The sequence below is a fragment of the Engraulis encrasicolus genome, unplaced genomic scaffold (genome assembly GCF_034702125.1).
Source record: "Engraulis encrasicolus isolate BLACKSEA-1 unplaced genomic scaffold, IST_EnEncr_1.0 scaffold_27_np1212, whole genome shotgun sequence".
Lineage (NCBI taxonomy): Eukaryota > Metazoa > Chordata > Actinopteri > Clupeiformes > Engraulidae > Engraulis > Engraulis encrasicolus.
Genome location: NW_026945566.1, coordinates 2,697,672 through 2,718,754, shown reverse-complemented (window position 1 = coordinate 2,718,754; position 21,083 = coordinate 2,697,672). Strand labels below are relative to the sequence as shown.

At 43.2% G+C, this 21,083-nt stretch overlaps 2 protein-coding genes across 2 annotated transcripts; one reads left to right on the top strand and one right to left on the bottom strand.

The window, feature by feature from the left end:
• Positions 1–4,936: 4,936 nt before the first annotated feature.
• On the bottom strand, positions 4,937–13,505 carry alg3 (ALG3 alpha-1,3- mannosyltransferase). Its single transcript, XM_063193007.1, has 9 exons — positions 13,300–13,505; positions 12,876–12,975; positions 11,640–11,787; positions 11,311–11,471; positions 10,364–10,484; positions 8,856–9,061; positions 8,384–8,460; positions 7,087–7,231; positions 4,937–6,153 (listed from the first exon to the last, which is right to left on the bottom strand). The coding sequence occupies exons 1-9, from the start codon at positions 13,478–13,480 to the stop codon at positions 6,000–6,002; spliced, it is 1,293 nt and encodes a 430-aa protein (XP_063049077.1). The 5' UTR covers positions 13,481–13,505; the 3' UTR covers positions 4,937–5,999.
• A 134-nt stretch (positions 13,506–13,639) lies between these two features.
• mul1a (mitochondrial E3 ubiquitin protein ligase 1a) lies at positions 13,640–20,778 on the top strand. The gene is made up of 6 exons (XM_063192995.1): positions 13,640–13,673; positions 14,833–14,971; positions 15,231–15,318; positions 17,460–17,580; positions 18,442–18,679; positions 19,306–20,778. The coding sequence occupies exons 2-6, from the start codon at positions 14,858–14,860 to the stop codon at positions 19,816–19,818; spliced, it is 1,074 nt and encodes a 357-aa protein (XP_063049065.1). The 5' UTR covers positions 13,640–13,673; positions 14,833–14,857; the 3' UTR covers positions 19,819–20,778.
• The last annotated feature ends 305 nt before the right edge of the window (positions 20,779–21,083 follow it).

Genomic DNA, 21,083 nt, shown 5'->3' with positions numbered 1-21,083 from the left:
ATTAAAAACAAGGCCCACGCGTAGCGGCATGAGTGCCTTCTTCAGGGCAGTAACACAAAACAGTTTTTTTTGATCCTGGAAGTACTATACCTTGGACTAAAGAGCACCCAAACCCAAGAAGCCAACAAACAATCTGGATAAGAGCACGCCATACTCTACAAACTATCTGTGAGAGTACTTCTACTTCTACTTAATACAACTCTGCTCACAAACATGTGATTGAAACCAATAAGATTGAGTATCCGTCTGCTATTGCCAGCCCAAATTCCGCAGCTACAACCGCAACATGCGATCACTCAAGCCTTACAAGCCCCACCATGTCAACGGAGGTCTGCAGGTCATAGCAGAGGTGGGCAATACAAGTGTGGCAGACAGTAAAGGTTGAACAAAACAATCATCTTCAACCTGAATACAAGTGCCACAAAAAACAAACATACTGTATGATTCAAGCCATACTACTATACCATACTACGAGCACCACAAAGTCACACACAAAAAAAACAACCCATGAAACCAAACATGTAACGATGACGTTACGGATATGACGTACTATGTATGCCCCTTCAACATGTGAATCAAGCAATGATATGGCCCTTCAACACATGTGACTTAAAGTGGTATGCCCCTATTTTGGGGCTTAATACAGTTAAAATCGTTGGCGGGGGTTTATAAAGGTGGTAAAGTGTCTTATTTTTCATGTTAAACGTTGTCTTGCTTTAAGAGGGAGCATGTCGCTAAGCTAGTGAAAGTCAATGGATCCGTGTAGCATGTAGCAAGACAACGCTTAACATGAAAAATAAGACACTTTACCACCTTTATAAACCCCAGCCAACGATTTTAACTGTATTAAGCCCCAAAATAGTGGCATACCCCTTTAAGGCCAATGCTGTGATGAGCTACACCCACATCCTTAATAAGTGACTTGTGCAGTGATGGGCAACCTAGATTCAGAAACTACAACCCAGTGCTACAATTTCCAAACCCCCTGATTTTACCTGTCCAATTAGGCAGTCACCTGGTTGAAGTGGACAGGTAAAACCAGGTCATTTGGAATATGTGGAACTGGGGTGAGTTTCTCAAAAGAGAGGTTGTTAACCTGTTAGCAACTTCGGTAGTTGCCAATGGGAAAATGCATTGAAAACAGCAAAGTAGCTAATGTAGTTAGTAAACTTTGGTTTTGAGAAATTCACCCCTGGATTGTAAACTAATGAATCCATTTTGCCCATCACTGGCCTCATGCAATATTGTGTGCATCATGCTAGTTTGTCACCCCCGCAACTAACAACTAACTTACGTATGCTTCTGCTTTCACCTACGCTGCCATGAGAGCCTCTAGTGGCAAATCCAGCACACCACTGCTGCAAATCCCACAACACGTCACGACAACAAAGGCTAACTACACCCAGGACCATGAGCAGAGCCCGGTCCAGGGGTCCGTATCTCGAAAGCGTCTTTGCTATCGTCGTTAGCAAAGTCCTTCGTAAGAGCGACTCAACTCTCTCTCGACAGCGACGCTCACCACTAAATCCAAGGGAACGGTAAGACGGTCTTAAGACGGTTAGCAACGACAAGAATCGAGAAACGGACCCCAGACCCTGGGTAACCACAGCACTACGCCAAATATAAACACGCAGGGAAACCAACAGGGCAAAAGGGGTCAGTTGTCCCATGCCCAGGGAGAGAAGGGGCCAGAATTGGGTGGGGGGCCCTTTCAGTGTGGGGGGCCCTTTCAGATGACCTCGTTCTGGTCCCGGCCAAAGCTGTCAGCGGCCCTGTAAACACGCACCAACACATACACACACACGCACACAAACGCATGTATGTACACGTACGCACACGCACACACACACACACAGGGCTCTGAGAGCACTACCAAGTGCCATGTCATTTAGGCTGCTATTATTCATACCCACTACCCAGCCTTAAGTTCCTTTGCCAATAAATCCCAACTATGTGAGGTAACAAAAATTCTCAGACTCTACTAGTAAACTGACATCAAGTGGGTGGGGTGGTTCAGGTGGTAGAGGAGCCTTTTCAGAAACTAGAAAGCTGTAGGTTGGAGCCTGGCTCTGCCTGACCGCCGTCGATGTGTCCTTGATCAAGATACTCAACCCCAAATTGCTCCTGGTGGCAGGATGGTATCCTGTGTGGAAGCCATTGCCAGCAGTGTGTGAATGTATGTGAGTGTGAATGGGTGAATGTGAGGCATGCATGTAAAGCACTTTATGTGCTCGAAGGAGTGGAAAAGCACTATATAGATGCAGTCCATTAACCGGATAAGTGATTTGGGCCAAGCAACAGTTAGGATGTGCACTTCTAGCCATGCAGACGTGAGAGTTTGTTGATAACAGCGATGTCTTGTAATTGCATCACTTATTGCTGTTATTTCAGATCACGTTTTAATCTTTGCTTTTCACATCAACCTTGTGCCATATTCAGTTGGTTCGAACTGTTTGGAAGAAATGTATATATTTTCTCTTTTAACTTTATATCCAGGCCTTATTACTGTTATGAACTTCTGACAATCGATCTCTACCACATCATCCAACAATTGCATCACTGCCAAAGAGGAATCATTGGATCAGTCCATCGTCTGACTGTAGTTTGAAGAGATTCTCACAGCTCAAACATACAAACACGTCGCGTCTATCCACAAACACATCAATTATTCTCAGATCATACCATCTTCACATGGATGTTTGCCTGTTTTTTATACACAAGTCTGTAAATCATTCATTCCTCTGGTTCTGTCTCAAACAAATGTAAACACACAAGCACTCACAGATTGTAAAACAAGATTTTCTGAATCAGATTGTTTTCTTGTAACCGTTTTTATTCTTTATTCTTTTAACAGCTATCAAAATAAAAACAAACAGGTCTCAGGTCTGTGGTTGCAGTCAGCTGTGGACACCATGCAAATCAGTAGAACACCATTAGGGGACCAACCAAGGGGCCGTGTACTGTACTAAGAACACCACAAGGGGACCAAGCAGCAGTGTTGCCAGATGTGCAATAATTATACTATTTTTACCATAATTAGGTCCTCTGTGCAATCAATAATGTGAAAAAGAAAAGCCTATGATGTACGATAATTTCATTCAGTTTTCATTCAGTTTCCTTAAAACAGCCATTTGATTTGTGTATATTTGGCACGATAGTTCAATATTTTCCATCTGGCAACACTGCCAACCAGGGGGGTATACTGTGGGCGCATTCCAATATGCAGACTCCCACCATCCACTTGTGCTTGTGGCCTCGTACCAGGAAGTAATTAAGTCACAGACAACAGAATTGTATTTCAATCAGGGCTTCGAACCGGTTCAAGGAACGAAAACGAAAACCAGGAACTTTTTGTATTTTACAGGGAACAGAAACGAAACCGGAAACTTTATTATTTTTTATGTTCTGGAACGGGAACACTTATTTAAAAATAATGGTAACCGGTTAATACCGGTTAATACCGTTCCTCAAGCTAAAAAAAAAAGTCATTATTTTCCTGCGCATGTTACCATGACGGCTGAGGTTCAAGTCCTGTGTGACATCAGACATTCTCTGACTGAATGGAGAGAGAGCTGTAGATTACAAAGTCTTCACTCCACATCTTAATTAAGAGAAACCACTGTCATACAAAAGGACAGAGTTTACATTGCATTATTGTAAGACATTGCAGGGAAGCACGTGTAAAGCGCACCGACAATGTTCGGCGTTATTGGGCATCCATGGCCGCTTCAAATATGCACAAACTCACAATGTCCATCATAGTGCTCCCCGTGACCCAAGTCAGCGTGGAGCGCACATTTTCATCATTGAGGTTTATTCTCTGCTTCTCCGCTTAGGCAGTCCCTGAATGACAATATTCTGGAGGATATTCTTTTCATCCGCTTGAATAAACAGTTTTGAATGTAGGCTGACTCATTTGCACTTCCGTCTTTCTTGGCTAACGTCAGTTAGGCCTATGGGGAATAATTAGCTGACAGGAAAGAAATTAACCGTTCCGGGAACAATATTTTTTGGTTCTAACCGGTTCGGGAACGTCAATTTATTGGTGGAACTCAGAACCGGAAACGTTATTATTCCGTTTCTGTTCGGAACGGAACGTTTGGAAAAAAATAAGGGTTCAAAGCCCTGGTTTCAATGTCATTTTCTCATTTGCAAACGGGATGGTGAATGAAGAATTAGTCCCCCAAAAAATGTTGTGGCTGGGCTGACAGCGGGGAAACTTTAATCGTTTTCTCCATGGAGGCGGGGATCAGCAAAATGCAAGGTCACAAGCACAGACCGAGGAGGGAGTCTGCATATTGGAATTCACCCTAAGTGATAAACCAGGCTTAGTTAACTTACAGGAAGTGGTAAACATGCTAATAGATGTACCTGCAGGCATCATTTAGTTGAGGACTCTGGGCTCTTCTATTAGATGATTTACCTCTACCTCAAGGGTAACGTCAGAGAGAGTAAAGAGAGAGAGGTTCCATTGGCCCATTGTTTCCGGATTCTATTATTGTAAGGGGGAGGGGGGGAAATCCCCCTTTAGGCAGACCTAGGCAGACCTAAGGACTGTTCTATTCAATGCTTGGAGTATTATGACACGCCCCTTTAGGCAGACCGGAACCTGGTCATGTTAGGTGCCCATAGCAACCTATTACATTGGCATATCTCTATATACTTAAAGAATCTCTGGTAACGTCGCCTGGTTTACTACTGAAGCAGCTTCTTAGTAAACTCACCCAGGGGTGAATTTCTCAAAACCAAAGTTGCTTACTACATTAGCTACTTTGTTGTTTTCAATGCATTTTCCCATTAGCAACTACCGAATTTGCTAACAGGCTAACAAATTCTCTTTTGAGAAATTCACCCCTGACCTGATAGCACACTCAAACACAACTCCTCAGTGCCTACTCCAGAGAACAACTAAAGAGATTCGTTGCAAAACGATATATCATGTGTGTCTGAATTCTGCATTTTATTCATGGAAATGACTGTTCAGAGGTCCGATCATCTATGTGTGAATTCTTGCAATTCAAATATTTTGAGAACATACTTTTTAAACCTATATAAAATGCATTTTGCAATGCAATGCCCTGTACAAAAATGTAAATTTCCCAAAATGTTCCAAAATGGACATTCGTCATTTTGCAATGAAGCTCTTCAACTAAACGCCACACAAATCACCTACACTAAGGGAAGGGGATTCTTAAGATAACAAGCTATCTTCATTTTCAGTAAACTTCAAAAACTCCCTGATATTAAATTAAAGACATTATGCACATATAAACCACTTTTCTCATGATTTTCTACTGTAATGCCTATTTTGAAACGTTACCGTAACAGTAACAAACATGATGTTGCTGAAAAGTCTTTGGCCGTCAGCCACTCACATTGGTTGAAAAATTGTCACTCGGACTTCACACTCCTGAACTACAAGCAAATAACACACAGCAAACATATGAAGAAAATGAGAAAAAAAATATACAAAAGAACAAATAACCTCTCCTTCTAAAGGCCATTTAAGGAACCACCACTTGAACACTTGAACCAACCCCTTCATCTCACAGACTGTATACTTAAGAATTATTTTGGTTCCTTAGTCCTGAGAGTTCCTGTTCCCGCCCATTCAAACACAACCCAGCACAGCTGAACATTGCTCTGGTCCAAAAAAAAACCTTCAGCTTATAAATACAAAAAAAACCAAAAATTCTGAAAACAATAATCCTGAAACAGCTTTTGTGCGTCTCGAGAGCTCTGCTGGTCTGATAAGACTGGTGTCGCTCATCCCCACTGGACTGGGGCCACTGATCACCTGGCGTTGCCTTCTCGACCAATCCCAAGACAGCGAAGGGGCCAGGGCAAGGTGGCGGAGCTCTCTGATTGGCCCTGTGCTGGCAAGTGGGCGTGGAAGAAGGACGGAGAGGAGGAAGGGACGGAGGGTTTTCTTTGTTGGGTTGAAGTGTGCTAGGAGGACTAGGCCTGCCCTTTCACCCGTAGGCCTGTAACCTTTGACCTCAGTGGCGCTTGGCCTTCTCCTGGGGCGCTGGAGTGGGGTTGAACCACAGGCACAGCAGGGCGATGAGATGGCACACGTGCAGCGAGAGCGAGCTGTAGTTGGTGGAGGGGTAGGTGTTCCACGCCAGCTCAATCAGACCCAGCATCAGCACCCTGCAAACACAACAACAAACACATTACATTACATTTAGCAGACGCTTTTGACAAAGCGACACACACGCACGCACGTCTTCATCACAGGGTCACATGGATGTTGATGTGTGACGTCACATCCATGTGACCCTCTCATGAAGATGGAAGATCGAAACATGTCAGGTAAAAGATAAAACTTTTACATGTCTGAAGAAAATAGAAAACCGCAAGTTTTACTATAACAGACAGTTAGACATAATGAATGTCATACAGCCATCATGATTTTGACCCAAATTATGGCTCAACGAGTCTCTCTATTAGGACCACACGATATCATTTCAAAACCAAATTGTTTGTTTCAAGTACACAGACGTCTCAGAACCTTTGATGGCCTCCTCAGCTACACACACATACAGTACTGTATACTAAAATAAAACAATACTCATACCATAACCATAGTATAATATCAGAGGTGTCAAAAGTAAAAGTACATATGGTATAAGTACAACACTAATATATGGTAAAGAAGAAGGATCACCGCACACTGGTGGACTAAGTTTTGCTGTTTTTATTTTTAAAAACAGCAAAACTAAGTCCACCAGTGTGCGGTGATCCTTCTTCTTTACTATGGATTACTGATGACTGCACTTCACCAGCACCTGGAACCTGGATGTGCATAGGAGTTCCAGATCTTTGAAGACTAATATATGGTATTACATAACTATTACAACATTTACCTAATGAGATAGATAGACTTACAGTTACTGTAAAGCACTAAAAACCCAACAAAGACCCACCACAAACTTGATCTGACCGCTGCAGAGTCGGCTTATCGTAAGACAAGTACACAAGTCTACTGGTTACTCAGATAGGTTACCTGTGTTGGAAGGAAACGGTGGTTCTTTTTTAATACAAACATAAAATGATACTCATACTATGGTATGAAATAATCACCTGAGCAGGTGAGCCATCTTCTTGACCCCGCCGCTCCACAGTAGGTAAGGAAGCGTGTGGAAATACCAGACGTAGAACTGGTAGTGCAGCGAGCGACTAAAGCACATGCCCACGAAGTTCGAGGTGAACAGCACCAACACAATCTGTGAGATTATGTTAAGGACATAACCTTCAAATATTCAACCATCAAAACACGAAGATGTTTGGGGACTTGACACCAGAAACAAGACATGCCACTGTGTGTTCAAGAGCATTGTTTGACGATTTTTCAGGCGTGATCTTCTTTAACTGATAAAGACGCCATTGTCTGAAGTACCAAAGAAGGACTGCTATATACACCCATTGTTCACATTACATTCTATACACAATTCCTTCGTCTGTAGCATATTGACCAATTCATCATCCATGCAAACATGGACATAACTCCTCATTTTATCCAAGCATTTACAAAAGGGGTCCCCAAACTAAGGCCCGGGGGCTGGATGCGGCCCGCCATGCCCCTTTGACCGGCCCTCCACCTCTCTGCACCTCACCATTTGAACTGGCCCAAAGACGCAGTCCTCACAGAAAAAACAATAATGATAAATATATAGTTTATCAACAGGCCTTCCTACAGATTAATTTTCACTTCTATCACAAAGCATGTGTAATGATGAACTAATTTGTGCTAGAAATGATGGCTATAACAGGCGCCTAGTATACAGCCCACATGATTGATTGCGGCCCCTGATCACCGTCAGGAACGATAATGTGGCCCCCAGAGAGAAACGTTTGGTGACCCCTGATTTACAATAACTCAGGTAGATGCCCATGCCTCCTCATACCACACCGTTTGCACGATAATGGCCAACATGATTATCGCGATTATTTTGATAAATTGTAATCACAATTATTAATCATGTATGTATTCTTATGTCATTACTGTTAAATAGATAGACAATATAAACCATTTTTATGCCAAAGACCACCTAAAGAAGATACGGCTGTGCTTACTTGTTAAAGATTTAACTCTGCGTGGTTTGTGAAAAATTCAATTAATTGTGCAGCCCTTCCTCCAAACAGAAACGGTATAGAAAAAGACACACTCATATACGGGTATGAGACACAAACACATACATGAACATATATGAAAAACACACACACACACACACACACACACACACACACACACACACACACACACACACACACACACACACACACACACACACACACACACACACACACACACACAGTATGTCTGAAACTGCCCCCTGGTAATGAAGGCATGAAACAGGCTGCTTAAGATGAAGGATATGATCCGACGTGAGCTTCTGAGCAGGGGGCTCCCTTGCAGCAGGCTCCTTCAGCAGAGCCAGCATGCTCTCCCCTGGCCTACAACCACAAACCACACAACAGTTGATGAGTCCCAAATACTGGGATTGATGGAGTTGAAGATTCTGTTTTCGGAGGTTGTGTGTGTGTGTGTGTGTGTGTATGTGTGTCCGATCATTTGTATAGTTGATAATTACATTTTGTTTGTGTAATGAAAGTGAAAAAGTAATGAAACAATGAAATGTAGTGAAAAAGTAATGAAACAATGTCATTGGAATTTCGATTTCAACACAATTCGACAAAAGGGGAAGATTCAATGGTGTTTGATTGTGCGTTTGTGCGCCTGTGTGTGTGTGTTTGTGTGTATGCGTGCGTGCGTGCGTGCGTGCGTGCATGAGCAATATACACTACGTATCCATCTGATGATTGAATCATTGGGACTAAATGCCAGTCACCTCTTCCACCTGCGCCAGGCGAACAGGGCGAGAGTGATCAGGTGAGCGGAGAGCAGCGCCAGGTGGAAGTAGCGGCTCAGGAACAGCCACTCGGGCAGGAAGCGCCAGTTGACGGTCCACTTGAAGAGGAACTGGCGGCCCAGGTCAAACGCCCGACTCATGTAGCCCACGGGGTTCTCCACCAGGAAGGGAAGCCCCAGCAACAACTTTGGAGGAAACACAGAGACAGAAACAAAACAAAACAACACACACATGCTGTTTATAGCCTGCCGAAGAAGCAAAAGTGTTTGTGTGTAACTTTGTGTGGGCAGCCATGGCTCAGTGGTTAGAGCGCTGGTTAGGGATGCACGATGTGAAAAAATTTCGGCCGATACCGATATCCGATATTGAGGTTTTGGCCGATAACCGATATTAACCGATACCGATATTTTTTTGTTTTTTTTAGAGATAACATTTAATACAGACTGACAATGATGCAAACAAACTGAATTTTTGAAAGTCCTCTTATTTCCAAAAACACGTTTTAACTCCCTGTGATAAAATTAGATAAAAAATAGAGACAAACTAGAAGACAAACGATGAAAGTCACGGTCAAGTCCAATCTTTTAGAACCGTAACATATTAAAAAAAAACATTGTCATTAACATCGGCCCAGTTTAACCCATCGGACCGATGTCCGATGTGTTGAGAAATGTCAAATATCGGCCGATACCGATACATCTGGCCGATACATCGTGCATCCCTAGCGCTGGTCTTTATATAAGAGGGCTGCAGGTTCAGATGCCACCCTTACCAGAACCTTTATCCATACCTAAAATGGCCTTGAGCAAGGCACCTCACCCCTTATTCCTCCAGGGCTTGTAATCATTAATCAATACCCTGGGCTTAAGTCTCTTTGGATCATCACCAAAATGTAATCCCTTCTTACTTACTTCGTACAGACAAACCAGCGCGACCGAAAACATAACCTCCTTGGTGGAGGTAATAACAGAATAAACAAATCATACAAAAAAGACAAAACAACAGAATAAACAAATCTTCCAAGTTCTGAAGCCTTCACAAGCCTAAACCATCTGAGCGGACACAAAAAAACTAAACAAAAACAAACAACATTTTCTTTCTAATTTCTCGATGTCATGGTGGCCTGGCCTCACCTGGATGATGGCCATCCCATAATACTACCATTTAATTTCGTATTCATGGTCTGGGTGTTGTTTGATCTGACGCGATTGCAGGAAGCGGGAAGGACATTTTCGGAAAAATCAGGATAAGTTGTTGAACAAACTTGTCTGACGTCTATGTTTGGCGATGTAGGACAGTTGAACAGACATGTCTGACAGAACATCCTACTGTAGAATAAAATTACAACGTAGGACCGTTTGTCAGAACACCGGCCAAATCCTGCCGCTCAACATCGCTCCACAGAAAACAGGTACCAGACGTAGTGCGGCGCCAAGTCTCTTGGCGGAAGTACGTAGGATGGTGCGTGAGGCTAGGCCTGGCCTCACCTGTATGATGGCACAGAGGGACAGCTTGGGGATGGTCCTCAGCAGGCCGAACTCCGTCAGGAGGAGGAAGAGGAGGCCCGGGGCAAACAGGAGGACGTTCATCTTCACAGACACAGCTAAACTATCCACAAGAGAGGAACACGGAGAACATGTGTCAATATCCAATCACTAGTAGTCAGAGTTGTATCAAGCAAAAGCAGAAGTAGTCTTACAGATGTAATCACAACACTAGTATTGTGACATTACATAGTTGAAACCATGTACTATGATACTTCTGGTGCTGTAATTACATCTATCAGAGTACTTCTACTTCTTCTTTACACAAGTCTGCTAGTAGTAAATTAATGTCCTGCACATTGTCCATTACATTTGCAATTTTAATGCTCAGAATGTTTCAGTCTTTCAGAAGGTCAGAACAACCAAAACATTGTGAGCAATAAAATTGCAACTGTAATGGACAGTGTGCAGGATACTTACGTATTACTTTGAACAACTGGTTACATCCAACTCAGCCGTCCAGATTGTGGCGTGCAAAAGCAAAACTCATCACCATCATCTGATCTGACTTTAACCTACAATAACAATCTTCCACAATCACAATAAGTGTAATACAGAGGCAAAGTGAAATACAAAGCGTGCTACTCAGGCAGATGTAGAGAACATGGGCAAAAGGTATTTACAGACATCACAAAAGTGCCACACTCAGAAACATTAGATGGGAAGATGGTTGGGTTAAGGTTTAGGTTAACTGACAAGACTCTCCCCGGTTTGGCCTTGCTGGGGTACTTAAAGAAAATGCCGCACACTCTGCTCCATGTTTTATTTGTAGTGAAGTGACATTTCGCCCTCCTGGCCTTCTTCAAACTTGAACTAGTGGCCAGCACCTCAAAAAGACTTTAATGGTGTGCGATACCTTCTTTGCTTCTAAGTTTTGCTGAGGTACTTGCCTGTAGAGTGCACAGCCCAGGGTCCAGTGGCCGTCCAGAAAGAGGTTGATGGCACCGAAGAGCAGCATCATCGCTACGGGATCATTGAACAGTCGCAGCACAAAGATGGAGTGGATGCGGTACGAGGCACAGCACACAAAAAAGAACACGTACGGTGGAACCTGAGGAAACGACATTCCATTACAGAGAGGCAGCACAGCCATCATCATCATCATCATCATCATCATCATCAAGAACTTCATTCCAAAGACTATTTCAGTCCAAAGAATATTTAAAAAGCACAAAAAGAACAACTTTTAGCTCTGTTAAATAATGTATTCCAACTGTACCTTCTTTGTGCGATGGTAGATCCGAAACACCAGCAGGAGTGTGATTAGATAAAAAATGGCAAAAATGTACTGCCCGAGTCGTATGTTTACTCCATGGTTAGTGGCATAGTACAAGCCCATGAAGATGTACACAAAACCAGCTGGGTACCTGGACACAGTGCAAGGAAAGAGAGAGAGTGTGTGAATTAAAAGTGACAAAAATTTGGTTACACTTTACTTGATGCTAGTGTCATACACATGGCATAACAGTGTCATAATAGTGTCAAAACAGTGTCAAGACAGTCATGGATGAGTCATAAACACAATGTCAATGTCAAACATGTAATGTAATGGTCATGAAAAGTTGACATAGTTAAGGCTGTCTTTACCACAACCAAATGTCACTAAATGACAAAGTCATGAAATGTTTATGACATTGACATAATGTATATGACACATGCGTGACTGCGTTACGACACCGTTATGGCACTGTTATGTCATGCGTATGACACCGGCATCAAGTTCTTGCAGCATCTCTATTAATCTACAAGCTGTCACTCTCGGTCTTAAAAGCAACACTGAGTATGTACCATTCCATCACTACAAAAGAGATGCAATATTCCAAAACACTATCACAAGTTTGAAGGAAGTACTTCTGCCACAACTGCTTCTACAATAGGAACAGGGCTTAAGACAATATAACATGCTGCTTACAATGCTGCTACCCCATCTACTTATAACTATTGTTATTATACTGTTACTATTGCTGTCACTGTCATTATTTCTATTATTGTAATGTCTATATTCTATATTTATCTTATCTTCTGTTTACATGTTCAACGTTAAATGTTAAAGGTTAAATGTTCTTTTGTACTGTATTTATTATTGACCACTTGTTGTTACCAGTCCATCACTGTTACTTGTCCTGTCTTGCACTTATGTCAGTCTGTAAAATGTCAGTCTTGTATATGTGTATGTCCTGGCATGGTATAGAGAGAAAACGTAATTTCATTTCCCTTGTATGTCTGTGCATATGAAGAAAGTGACAATAAAAGCTGACTTGACTTGACCTGACTACAAACCAGCTTGAAAACAACAACAACCGGGCTGTGTCAATGACAGAGTGCAGATGGACTACATGGACAGGTGGTACCTCCTAACCCCACCACACTGACCACCACCAGTCACTGATTTTAGGCCAGTTGGGGTGAGTGACTGGCCTCGTGTTTTCACAATTGTGATCCAGCATCAACTTACACCAATGGCCCCGTGTCTCCCTTGAGTTGCGTGTAGTCGTAGGTCCCATTGATGACTCCTTCCACCTCATCCATGTAGGCCTTCCAGTCGATCTCTGTATCTGTCATGATGAGGTGCAAGATGAGAAACGTGCAAGTGTGATATGGTTGTGTAAAGAAGAGTGAGGTATTCCTCTACTGGCTGGCTAGAGCTATGCACCGTTACATTAATACAAAATGACATGTTGCATTGAACAGTTCAACACGTCGGGGGCATACCGTCGATACGGTGACACTCTTGGTAAAAGGGTAACACCGTTTGAGAGCAATAATAGGCGTTGTACTTTCGCTGACGTTTGCAAAACCGAAGTTAACTGCTGTACAGTAACTGTTCTCTGTCTTTAGCCTCATGGGTAGAACAACAACTTGTCTAGCGAGCTACTTACATGCAACTTTCTGAATGACCCATACGTTGACACCGATTTCCAAAAACCAAAGGAGTGCTGTCACTAGCAACGTGTATTCCGCTTTGAACAACACAAGGTGCTTCTCCTGCCATATTGTGCGAAGTGCAGTCCATATTCGAGAGGGTGCACCGGCAGACTTTTTCTTTCCAGCTCCTGCCATTTCAACACATACGTGGAGCGTGGAGGAAGACAGACACGCTTAATTCCACGCAGCTGCGCACTGAGGACTTGGAGTTTGACGGAGAGCCACGTGACTGTGGAAACCCGTGTCACGTGACTTACAATCATCTCCTTATGAGGAGTTGAGCTTGCTGTTGAACCCTGTCAGGTGGGAGAGCATGGTGTGTGTTGAGGTAGGCTTATACAGTGCTTTTACTAATGTCAATGTCATGGGTCTATTGTAAGGACTGTATTGTTTGTCATTCAAAAGGGAATCGCGTAACGGGTTGATGGTATCCACTGTCTTATCTCCACAGTCTTGCTTTTGAGGACGAAGTAGTTTGTAGTAAAGAGAGGCTAGCAAAGGCACAGCGCTAGCCATTAGCCTATCTGTCAACTTCTACTTTCAGTTTCAGTGTTGTGCTCTGTCCTTTAACACCCTATTAAACTATGTTGGATACACCGAGGGTGCATACTGTCAGCAAAATAGGAAGTACTTCACAAGCTATGCTTGAAAGATATTAGGTAGTTAACAGTAATCCACTTTTCAGCTGTGTCACACAGCTATTGACATGTGAAACTGGTCAACCTGTCCTTTGAATTACTTTACTGGACGTGTCTGCTGCACATTGTGAAAGTCTGATCAAGAAACCCCACCATTGTCTTTTATTATTATTATAATTTCCTTTATATGCGTTAATTATTCTATTTGCCCTTTTTGTGGCCTTTGAAGTCCATTGTAATCTGCTCGTTAATATGCATTCAGTTTTATTCGACCCTCATATGCTATATAATGTATGTCAGTGACTCTACTTGATTGATACCAGCTCAGTAGTAGTAGAGTCAGTAGTAGAAGTCATGACATATCCCTGTAGGCCTATGTTGCCTCCTTCAGCTCACTAGTGATTACAGTAATTGGCTCACCCACTTGGCTGAGGGGCTGGCAGTTAAATGGGATCAGCTCGTTGAAAGAGAATCGGCTGCAACAAATGCCAAGATTTTACTTACTGAACTGAACCCAGGGGTCCCCATCTACGTCTGAAAGCCATAGCATGCACTCTTGAGTCTGACACAAGTTCTAGTACTGTAGCACAGTATTGCATAGGCATTGGCTGCAGTTGTCAATGAGAATATCTAAGGCTATTGATGAGAAAAATTGCAGGTAACTAATTGCTAGGCCTCGGATGTTATTATACTCCATCAAACGCATGCATTACTGGGGACGACCTGATTTATTAGTGCCTGAAGAAATGTGTCATATTTTTTCACATTGTCATTAGCCCATAATGTATGTCTTGGCCTGGTCGCTTGAAACAATAAGCCTAACAAGTTTCCATTTTCTGTATTTGACAGTTGCAGGAAAGGAGAGCTGTGGGCAATGGAAAGTCCAGTGAGCACCATGGAGGCCATCTGCCTTGGATCAAGCATGGCCCTATCTGGAATTTTCTACTACGTCTACAAAAGGAAACGTAGGACGGTGGAAAAGTTAAATGTATGTTCCGGTTGAATAGTTTTTGTCCTGTCCTGCCTATTGTCATGTCAATGTCTTGTTATAGCTGGCTAAATGTGTAATGTAATGTGTTAAATCTTTGTTTTATCATGTCATGGACAATACAACTTGCCTGATGTGTACCTCACTTACTGATGAATATTTCCCCATTTGGGACAATAAAGTCACTAACTAATTTACTAAAACTTGTTAACGTTATGTAAAAAAAAAAAAAAAAACGTTTTTATCCCTGTCGATTCAGGATGCACCACAATTGCCGCTCAATGATCAGCTGGAGAACCTCCTCAACCAGGCCCCGGGGAAGTGTCTGCAGTACGTAGTCATCGAAGGTAATCCTGACTGTGTGGTGGTTGGCATCCATCTTTTCCTACAAACAGGCCCTCTTGTTTTTTTACCATGCTGCATACTAGACGTGTATTTATTGACAGCATTACATTACATTTCACTTAGCTGACGCTTTCATTTTATTCAAAGCGACTTACAGTTATTATTTGTTAGGGTATTGGTTACAGTCCCTGGAGCAATGTGGGGTTAGGTACCTTGCTCAAGGTCACTCCAGCCATGGAGATGTAGGGAGAGGTCAGGTGGGATTCGAACCTGCAACCCTCAGATTGAAAGACCAACTCTCTAACCACGGCTGCCCCAGTAGTCCTTAGCGTAGCCCCTTACTACATACCTGTCAACTTTGAGCTCCCAAAATCCGGGAAAATTCCCATATTTTAACCCAAAATCCGGGAAATTTTCTAAAGGCCAAATTTTGACAGTCAACGGGATGACCGATAGATCGGACGGTGCGTTCCACTCTGCTTTTCACAACAGCGCGCGTGCAAAGACAGATCCTGTCTAAAATCCCTCAGCACACGTTTTACAGCGTGGAGAAACAATGCAATGAAAACAAAACAATGAAATGAGCGCAATGCGTTTCTTCTTGTTGTTTTGTCGCACAAGTTGTCTGTTCGTGCAAAACTTCGTGCTGGTACAGGTTGTGGTTAGGTTAATCGCATGATTCGCTGTTCCGAGGCTGTTTTATGCATTCCATGAACTGACGGTTTCTGAGAGAAAGAGTGGGCGCACTAGCGCTACGGAGCTCGAGGTTGACAGCTCGTATTTTCAAGGAACTTCAATTCTAGGTGGTATCTGGCATACCGTCTTCTGGCAGGTAGCTTGATAAGCAAGACCCTCGTCTCTCTCTTCAAGAGGGGGTGTGGCTCGTCGGACAGGGCCATGGGTAGTTTCGCCTATAAATAGCCTACTGGACCGACAGCGTTTTTTGATAATGTGAAAAATCCGGGATATTTCCGGGAAAAAAATCAAATCGGGAAAAAATCAGGAAAGGAGTCAAAATTAGGGAGTTTCCCGGGAAATTAGGGATGGTTGACAGGTATGCCTTACCAGGCACCGTCCCACCACTGCGACGTTGTAATAGTCAGTGAAAAAAAACAGTAACTACCATAGTAATACACCACTATGGCAGTGCACATTACGACTAGGTCATTGCCATTCTGGTAACAGCTAATTTTGAAGAGGGTAAGTGTCTTAAGGGGAGCAGCATTGTCACTCCCATGATCAACTCTGATTTCTGGCCAAAACTGACCACCTCATAGTTGATTTCTATGGGCATAAAACTGCCCAAAAAACCCGCCATATGCCGATTTTTCCCGTTTTTACCCGCAGACTGCTATCCCAAGCAGCCCAATTGGGCGGGTAACCGCCCAATCTGGCAACACTGGCCAAAACTGACCACCTCACACTTCAACTGCCACTCCAGTCCATCAAGCAAGAGGAAAGGGGTGCCCAGAATAGACACTTAGTGCACATAGCAGAACTGGGCAGCTGTTGCCTACAGTACAGTAGTGCATGAGTGTGTTGATTGGGTGAAAATAGATTACCTCACACTGTTTGCACCACAATATTATACCGTACATTTCCATGATGTGTGAATTGACCATAGATTATCAGCATATACATTAGCTCTAACTGTGTGTTTCTCTTTGGCTCTCCACTCACGCTCGCTGCTGATGGGAGGGAAGATGTTGAATTATTTGGCACGATTTTTTTCTTCTTTAAAGGGACACTGTGTGAGATTTTTAGCTGTTTATTTCCAGAATTCATGCTGCCCATTCACTAATGTTACATTTTTCATGAATACTTACCACCAGCATCAAATTCCAAGTATTCATTATGACTGGAAAAAATGCACTTTTCATACATGAAAAGGGGGATCTTCTCCATGGTCCGCCATTTTTAATTTCCAAAAATAGCCATAGGCAGCCCAATTTCAATAAGCAGCATAGTTGCAGTACCTTTTTTGACCATTTCCTGCATAGTGTCCCTTTAAATAACTTGTTTAAAAAAATTGTGATGTCAATATTGACTGAAATAATCGTGATATTGATTTTTCCCATAATTGAGGAGCCTTAACCTGAGTATACTGTTATGATGTGCTAATGCTCTCTGTCGCCCCCTGTAGGAGTGGTGCATGCAGCAGGGGAGCCTCTGCATAGCCAGTTCCAGGAGGGCAGTCGAGGGGTCATCCAGAAAACGGTTCTGCGGGAGCACAAGCTCGTATGGAGCAGCTTGGCACGGGCTTGGTACGTATGCCTGCATGGTACGCGCTTGGCACGTACGGCTGCGTGGCAAGCACCCAGAGGAATGGCACATGACTGGCATGGCACTCACCTGATGCTGTATGTAGCATATACTGTACTGGTACACCCTGGTAGATTAGTGCTATGTTTACCTCCGCCAGGAGGTTATGTAATTGTCCAATTTTTGTGTTCGTTGGTATGTTTGTGCGTTCGTTCGCAGCATGTGTGCTTTGATTGTTTAGCTTAGTTTAGTCTTAAAGTTTGAGCAACCCTCGTGTTGAATTTTGTTTGTAGCCATTTTGAACGTTTTTGTTTATCAACTTTGAGCGCTGTAAATAAACCAGCACTCTAAGCGCAAAATTTGCACTTGTCTGTGGTCCGTCAACGTCTCCTTTTACCTTGGTTGCCTGAAAGAGCGCGCATCCCTTTTGCGAGTTTGGACAGTGAGGTCTCATTCTTCGCAGTTGTAATGGGACCACCACAAAGCAGCTCCTAAGTCTTAATTCCCAGACCCTCTTTTGTCCCTTCCTGCTCTTGCCTTGAAATCCTCTTCTCTCCCAGACTGTTTTATTACACCCTCCAACCCTATCTGTTAATTTCTCTCAAGCTTTCTCCCAATGAACATCAGCATTCTCCTCTCCTCTCCTCTCCTCTCCTCTCCTCTCCTCTCCTCTCCTCTCCTCTCCTCTCCTCTCCTCTCCACCATCCCATCTATTCCTCTCCTCTCCTCTCCTCTCCTCTCCTCTTCTCTTCTCTTCTCTTCTCTTCTCTTCTCTTCTCTTCTCTTCTCTTCTCTTCTCTTCTCTTCTCATCTCCTCTATTCCACTTTTCCTCTCCTCTCCTCTCCTCTCCTCTCCTCTCCAGGACGGACAGTGAGCGGGTTCTGCACCAGCGCGTGGACTCGGTGCCGTTTAACTTGGTGGGTCCTGACCAGAGCACTGCTGTGCGCGTGATCTCGCCGCTGGAGGCCACGGGGCCAGAGATGGAGGTCACGCACGAGAAGTTCCATCACGCCGGCTCGGTGGGCTTCGGCGACCTCCTCGGCCAGTATCTGAGCGGCGAGAAGCCGAAGGGACACCTGGAGACGGAGGAGATGCTCAAGGTGAGAACTGGTCGATGAACCATTGTTCTGTTGCTCAGGTGAATCTGAGGAAGACCGCAAGGTTGAAACATCATTATGCCAATGAATGAATAAAAAGGGGAAAAAAGGAAATCCAAAGGAGTGTGCAAACTTTTTTCCAAAAATGTTTTGTTCATCTCCAGGAATTGTGCCCAAGCAAAGCCACAGTTGTAAGTTATAGGGGCACTGTTTTGCAGAGTCAAACCTTATGCAACGATACAAAACAAGATTTTTTTTTTTTGCCCGTGATGGGCTAAAAGTGCTTTTGTAATATTTTTTTACAGTGCAATGGAAACGACTTTGAGACTGAACCCAAGCTTTTGCCTTTTACTTGTCGTCTTTTTTAATCCACCATATTCTATTTATTTGATATTTTATTTCATTTTTATTTTTCCTTTCATTTCCTTACTTTTGTTTTGTTTTAAATATTGATGTTAATCTAACTGTTCAGCACATTGAACGGTATGTCTTGTAAGAATTGTGATATACAAATACAGTTGTTGTTATTAACAGTTATTATTATTAATAATAATACTACTACTACTACTAATACTACTACTACTACTACTACTACTACTACTACTAATAATAATCATTACTGTATGCAGGTGGGCTCCATGGTGACCGGCGTGGGGGAGCTGGTGATCGACACCGACCAGATAGTGAAGCTCCGCCCCCCGACGGACGGCCAGGAGTACTTCCTGTGCACGTGCGACCTGGAGACGCTGCGGGCGGACCAGGAAGTGCAGGCGCAGGTGTGGCGCTTCATGGCGGCGGCGTGCACCCTGGCGGGCGTGGCCATACTGGCCTGGGCTGCACGACGCTACTACCGGCGGCTGAGAGAGAAGTGGGAGCACGACCGGCTCCTGCGGGAATTCCGGAGCCGTGTCCCACCGCCGCGTGCAGCAGGGGACGGGGCCGAGGGTGGCGAGGCGGGGGCAGGGGCGGCAGACCGCCCGGATAACATGTGCGTCATCTGCCTGGAGAACCCACGCAGCTGCGTGCTGTTGAACTGCGGACACGTGTGCTGCTGTCACGAGTGTTACCGGAGCTTGCCGAGACCCAACTGCCCAATTTGTCGGCAGAACATTGTTCGAGTGGTACCGTTGTACCAAGTTTGACCTACACACGGTCTATGTCTATGTCTCTCATATCGTTGATTAGGACCTTGGCAGGCTCAATGGATTGTATGGAGTGCCCCATCAGAGTTTCCCCTGGGATGGTCAAGCATCAAATAAGGTCATTTTTCAAGATGAAATGCAGTTTAATTAAAACCTGTACCTGTTTTAAATCTTAATGGTGGCCAGTCAAAAAAAAACAAAAAACAAAAACAATTACAAATAAATGGTACAAAGATGTATTCCATGGAGGAATTGACTCAGAATAAGACATGAAATAGAATCCGGTGTGAAAAAAAATGACTAAGTGGATTATTTACACTGCAGTAAGTAATTGAACAGGTTGGACATAATATATCATCATTTACCACCTTTTGCTATACCCAAACCTGGACTGTGTGTTTTTTTCATCTCTTCTTTCTTATTGTTTGAAAAACACAAACTTTATATGTAAAGAAAAATGGCAAGAAAACTACATTCTGCCAGGCTATGTAAACTTATGACCAGTCCTGTACGTCTATACACACACATGTACTGTACTTATGAACACGTGCACACATTGTTAAATGCAGCTCTGCCCCTGCAGATGTGTTGGACTGCTTTTTTGTGTTGTGTGTAAATCACAAGCTGGACACTAGTCACATTCTGTGCAATAATATCAGTGAAGGTGTATGGGTGACTGGGACATACTTGCCAATAATGTACCGGTCAAAGGAAATTGGATACTTTTGATATTTTGTATATATGATGTAGATAGACTTGGCTGCCCTCTTAAAGATTTGTTGAAATGTAAGATTTTGTGCCTTAATTGTTTTATGAAACTGCTGCTATATAGATTTGTGTATAACTCTCAACATTGAAAACTATACGGTTTGTTTGATTTTAAGAGTGACATTGTTTTGCAATACCAGCAAAAACATTTTGAAAACTGTGAATGTGTGAATAAATGATCCCATCCTCTGAGCTGTCTGACTGCATTATTGTCTAACTAAGGCTTTGTTCACAATTTATTTTAGGCTTAGTTAACGGGCTGTGAATAATTATTTTCCGTAACTAAAATGCCTCTATTGCATGAATAAATATTGAGGAAATTGCCTGTGGCATCGAAACAGAGATTCAAATGGCTTAATTCATTAAATGATTGTCTGCCTGTGGACTGGGTACCTCTATTTTAAAGGGGAGCGAGGGGTAAAAACACCATAAAAACCTGGCTAAGTTACCCCACAGGAAGTGGTAAACCTGCTAATAGATAGGCCACAGGTGTCATT

Bases quoted from the DNA above. Each gene is read 5' to 3' on its own strand.
- alg3 (XM_063193007.1), bottom strand. From the start codon at position 13,480: ATGGCAGGAGCTGGAAAGAAAAAGTCTGCCGGTGCACCCTCTCGAATA. The intron at 11,788-12,875 runs GTAAGTTGATGC...CACTGTGTCCAG, and splicing joins GGAGACACGGGGCCATTGGT to GTACCCAGCTGGTTTTGTGT. The intron at 11,472-11,639 runs GTACAGTTGGAA...TCGTTTCCTCAG, and splicing joins TCTACCATCGCACAAAGAAG to GTTCCACCGTACGTGTTCTT.
- mul1a (XM_063192995.1), top strand. From the start codon at position 14,858: ATGGAAAGTCCAGTGAGCACCATGGAGGCCATCTGCCTTGGATCAAGC. The intron at 15,319-17,459 runs GTAATCCTGACT...CGCCCCCTGTAG, and splicing joins GCAGTACGTAGTCATCGAAG to GAGTGGTGCATGCAGCAGGG. The intron at 18,680-19,305 runs GTGAGAACTGGT...TACTGTATGCAG, and splicing joins AGACGGAGGAGATGCTCAAG to GTGGGCTCCATGGTGACCGG.